The following is a 5000-nucleotide window of genomic DNA, read 5'->3' as shown; positions in this document are numbered from 1 at the left end:
TCTAGCATCAATAAAGAAAACAAAACGCCAGCCTGGGGAGTGGGTGTTCAAGGCACGCCATCCACGATCAATCCCAGTTGAAAAGCGACGCAATATCCCTTTTCACTGGCTGATATTTACCAGATGGCACTCGGCTACGGTTCGGCTTCGCGTGGATCCATGTTTTCGCCGCCCTGGGTTACGCGAGGAAGCTCCGGAATCGAGCGAACGCATCGCCTGCTGTTTTTCGACCTCGTTCATGAAATCAACGACCATCTCAATGAAAAAAACACTGGTTAGATTTTTTAGGGAAAAAAATCTCAATGCACTGTAACATAAGCCTAAGTCACTAGAACAAATGCTACGAGGCACCAAAGCAACAAAACCCAGAATGATCACCGCCGGCACTGCAGCAGCGTCGCCACCACTGCAGCATCCACCACCACCAGGACACCACAACTCGAGGTTTCTTCTCTCCCTCTCTCCTCGCGTCCCGTGTTCGGCTGCGATTTCCCCCTCGCTACGCACTCCCGGGTCCTCCCTTAGCTCGATGCGGCCTGTACCTCGCAGAGTACCATCTCCAACCACGTCTCAACGGCTACTGTGAATGCGAGCGAGCCACTGCCTGCTCTACTCCTGCAGCAGTTATTGGCCCCTCCCTCACTCTCTCTTCTTCCTCCTCCTCCCCCTTACCCCCTCCCCTTCCCGCCGCCACCCTCTCGCGCGCCCCGGGCCGTTTCACGCAGGCGCAAGACGTCACACGCGTGTTCGGAACACGTAACACCCGCAGGCTGGCTCGGCTGGCCACTCAATGATCGTGAACCATCTTCGCCCCCGGAATCCGCGTCCAAGATACACCCCCGTCTGCTCGCCAAAGCACTCGAAATATCCGTACTTATTCTTGGGTTTCAGGCATCCATTGTTGTCAGTTTCCCTACCTCGGTTATTCTACTTAACCCTAATAAACCATATGTTCTTCACTCGCGTTCGCTATAGCCATTTACAAGAACAAATGTAAGTATACATACATAAGGTATCATATATAAATTGATACATAGATATAGATTGATAAATTGATTGATACACTGTGTGTGTGTGTGTGTGTGTGTGTGTGTGTGTGTGTGTGTGTGTGTGTGTGTGTGTGTGTGTGTGTGTGTGTGTGTGTGTGTGTGTGTGTGTGTATTTTCTTGCCTTTCTTCATTTGTTATCAGTTCATTATCAACTCATTCTCATGCATAATAACTGAGCGCATGCCATACACTGCAAATACCGACCAACATTTCACCCTTCCATATGCAATGTTGCCTTTCACAGCAAACGCTCTACGAAACGCCCACACCCGCCCGTGGCCCCTGGTGATCGAGCCCCGTCGCCCGCTGCCCCACCTGGGATCAAAGGCACCGAGGGGCACCGAAGGGAGCCCGAAACTAAGAATGACAAGTTCTACTCACCGACGATCGGCGCGGAGCGGTCATTGGTGACCGTCTTCTTGAGCGTGGCGCCGCCCCTGATGTCCGCCAGCAGAGCACCGCGAACATCCCCTCCGCCGCCGCCTCCTCGTGCGGCAGGAAGGCGCGGGGGGGCGGGGGGGCCCGGCATCCGCGGCGCGGGCGGCGGCGGCGGCGGCATCACCACGCACCACCGCGACCCTGAAAACACAAGGATTTCACTCACTCATTCTAAATGTCACGGCGCGCCATTCTCCAAGGGCGTGCGTATACGCCAGTAAACAAACAAAATAGCTGCTGCTGCTCTATTTTTGCACACCAATTTCATAATTATTCTTTTGTTCTCATAATAGAATAATCATTCTTTTGTCCCATTATACTCTAATAACTATTATTTTACTCTCAAGAGCTAATAATTATTTTCTTGTTCTCACAACCTAGTCCTCCTGAACAAGTGTTGTTATTCTTCATAGCCTAATAATCTTTTTAATCTAATATAAATAAGGCTCCAGACTGAATGGAATGCGAGTAATTGTGCGGTAAATTTACTCTCAAGACAAATGGTGTGAACTTCGGTGCAAAACAAACATGAAAGAGAAGAGAAGAGAAGAGAAGAGAAGAGAGAAGAGAGAAGAGAGAAGAGAGAAGAGAGAAGAGAGAAGAGAGAAGAGAGAGGAGAGAGGAGAGAGGAGAGAGGAGAGAAAAGAGCAGAGAAGAGAAGAGAAGAGAAGAGAAGAGAAGAGAAGAGAAGAGAAGAGAAGAGAAGAGAAGAGAAGAGAAGAGAAGAGAAGAGAAGAGAAGAGAAGAGAAGAGAAGAGAAGAGAAGAGATGAGAAGAGAAGAGAAGAGAAAAGGAGTGAGGAGACGAGAAGAGAAAAGAGAAGAGAGAAGAGAGAAAAGAGAGGAGAGAGGAGAGAGGAGAGAGAAGAGAAGAGCAGAGAAAAGAAGAGAAGAGAAGAGAAGAGAAGAGAAGAGAAGAGAAGAGATGAAAAGAAAAGAGAAAAGGAGTGAGGAGACGAGAAGAAAAGAAAAGAAAAAAAGAAAAAAGCGAAGAAAGGAAAAAAAAGAAAAAAGGGAAGAAAAGAAAAGAAAAGAAAAGAAAAGAAAAGAAAAGAAAAGAAAAGAAAAGAAAAGAAAAGAAAAGAAAAGAAAAGAAAAGAAAAGAAAAGAAAAAGAAAAAGAAAAAGAAAAAGAAAAAGAAAAAGAAAAAAGAAAAAATAAAATAGCAAAAAGAGAAAAGAAGAGAAAAGACGAGAAGGAAACCGAGAAAACGAAAGAAGGAAAACGAGAGAGCGAAAGAGAAGTAAAACAAGCGAGAACAATAGAGCAAGAAAGATAAAAATAGATTTAAAAGCGAAGAAAGCGAACAAAACAAAAGCCCTTCCAAGACAAGACGGCAGACCAGAGGAATGAGAATGCGTTTTGTATCGGCCTTATCATCCCCATTGTTCCCGCGTGCGATAGTGAGATTACGAAGAACAATTCCCCAACCATCGCTAAAAAAAAAAAAAAAAAAAAAACATAAATCGAAAAAAATATATATGGTAAAAGAATTTAAAAAATGGCGACTCCACACACACCCTTTTCCAGCAACGAGGACGAAAAAAATTATGATATATTCGCAATCAATCTTACTAAACCTTTCTGTTGTTGTTGTTTTTCTTCTTTTTTTTTTTTTTTTTGCATACATTCCCGCGAGAATGTATGCCTTGCCCAAAACTGCTTTGTGAAAAACGTTAATGAAACAGAACGAACGTAGGCAAGCAAAATCATATATACGTCCTTACAAATAAAAAAATTAAAGGTAGGCAAACATAATCAAGTCACAAGTAAATCAGTTCGAATAATCTGCCAGGGAAGCAGACTACAGAGTAAGAGCAGGGAAACGAGTGCAAAGCCACTCCGAGGAACCACAACCAAGTCTCCTCGCGTCGCAGGTGCGAGCCGGGAGCGAACGACCTTCTCCGACGCCGGCCAATATCCTCCCGACCTTCGAAAGCTTCCCAAAAAAATCCCGTAAAGGCCAACGCTGCCGATGTTCATGATGCTATTGCTATTGCTGTTGCTGCTGTTGCAAATCTCACTTCCGCAGCCACTCCACCCAAAGGCACAACCCAATCTCCCCCCATCAAAGGGCGCCGCCTCTGTGACCAGCAGACCAACGGGATCCTGTGAATGGGCCCGCCCGCGTTCGATTCGCTCACGGCCTTCTGCCAAATACAAAGTGGAATTGGAGGAGGACGCGCCTATTCGAAGCAAGGACGTTATATTTCTCTTATTTTTTCTTAACAGAAAGCGTAACATAATTTTCTGAGAGAATGTACCCGATCTAATGACTCATCATAGTAAATAATCACATCACCAAACAAGTAACTGAAAACCTACATCCTCTATTCAATGACATAATCACCAACTCGCACACAGGACTGACTGAAGCACAAATCGAAAAGACATCCAGACGCCGTAAAACACTTAATCCGCGCTGGGAATAGAACACTTGACATCTACCTGAGAAACCACCTAGAGCCCGCAACCCCCCCCCCCCCCACCCCCACCACCACCACCAACGCCAAACGGTGGCCAGTCCTGTCATAACAAAGCCTCCCGCTGGCACTACTGCGAAGAGGGCCAGGTCACTACTAGCCCTATTCGGGTCATAGCGAAATGTACTCATGAAAAAATGATCCGTTTCATGAAGTCAATCAACTTCCATGAACATGCGTTTCTTTCGCAAACCACCACCCGATTTGCATTTCATGAGGAAACTCATAAAACATCAATTGATAGAAGGATAAAGGGGAGTGACAGAGTAGTGTATCTAATATGTTTATAGATAAATATAGACATTATATACATATATATATATATATATATAGGCGGAGATAGCTAGAGAGAGAGAGAGAGAGAGAGAGAGAGAGAGAGAGAGAGAGAGAGAGAGAGAGAGAGAGAGAGAGAGAGAGAGAGAGAGAGAGAGAGGGGGGGGGGGGTGGGGGGGGAGTGGGGGAGGGAGAGGGAGAGGGAGAGGGAGAGGGAGAGGGAGAGATGGAGGGAGAGATGGAGGGAGGGAGGGAGGGAGAGAGAGAGAGAGAGAGAGAGAGAGAGAGAGAGAGAGAGAGAGAGAGAGAGAGAGAGAGAGAGAGAGAGAGAGAAAGAGAAAGAGAAAGAGAGGGAGAGCGAGAGGGAGAGCGAGAGGGAGAGCGAGAGGGAGAGCGAGAGGGAGAGGGAGAGCGAGAGCGAGAGGGAGAGGGAGAGCGAGAGGGAGAGCGAGAGGGAGAGCGAGAGCGAGAGGGAGAGCGAGAGGGAGAGCGAGAGGGAGAGCGAGAGGGAGAGCGAGAACGAGAGGGAGAGGGAGAGGGAGAGCGAGAGTGGAGAGCGAGAGTGGAGAGCGAGAGGGAGAGCGAGAGGGAGAGCGAGAGGGAGAGCGAGAGGGAGAGCGAGAGGGAGAGCGAGAGGGAGAGCGAGAGGGAGAGCGAGAGGGAGAGCGAGAGGGAGGGAGCGAGAGGGAGGGAGCGAGAGGGAGGGAGCGAGAGGGAGAGGGAGAGGGAGAGGGAGAGGTGAAGGGAGAGGGAGAGGT

General features: G+C 47.8%; 1 protein-coding gene across 1 annotated transcript in view; it reads right to left on the bottom strand.

Annotated features, from left to right (window-relative positions):
• LOC125025275 (WAS/WASL-interacting protein family member 1-like) overlaps positions 1-5000 on the bottom strand; it is a 62731-nt gene that overhangs the window by 38569 nt on the left and 19162 nt on the right. Inside the window, exon 3 of the mRNA XM_047613247.1 lies at positions 1431-1628. Coding sequence (XP_047469203.1) covers positions 1431-1628 — 198 coding nt within the window. The remainder of the gene's footprint in view (positions 1-1430; positions 1629-5000) is intronic.

The sequence above is a fragment of the Penaeus chinensis genome, chromosome 4 (assembly GCF_019202785.1).
Source record: "Penaeus chinensis breed Huanghai No. 1 chromosome 4, ASM1920278v2, whole genome shotgun sequence".
NCBI classification, from domain to species: domain Eukaryota; kingdom Metazoa; phylum Arthropoda; class Malacostraca; order Decapoda; family Penaeidae; genus Penaeus; species Penaeus chinensis.
Note: the sequence above shows the minus strand (reverse complement) of the source record. Positions and strands in the feature narration are given on the sequence as shown.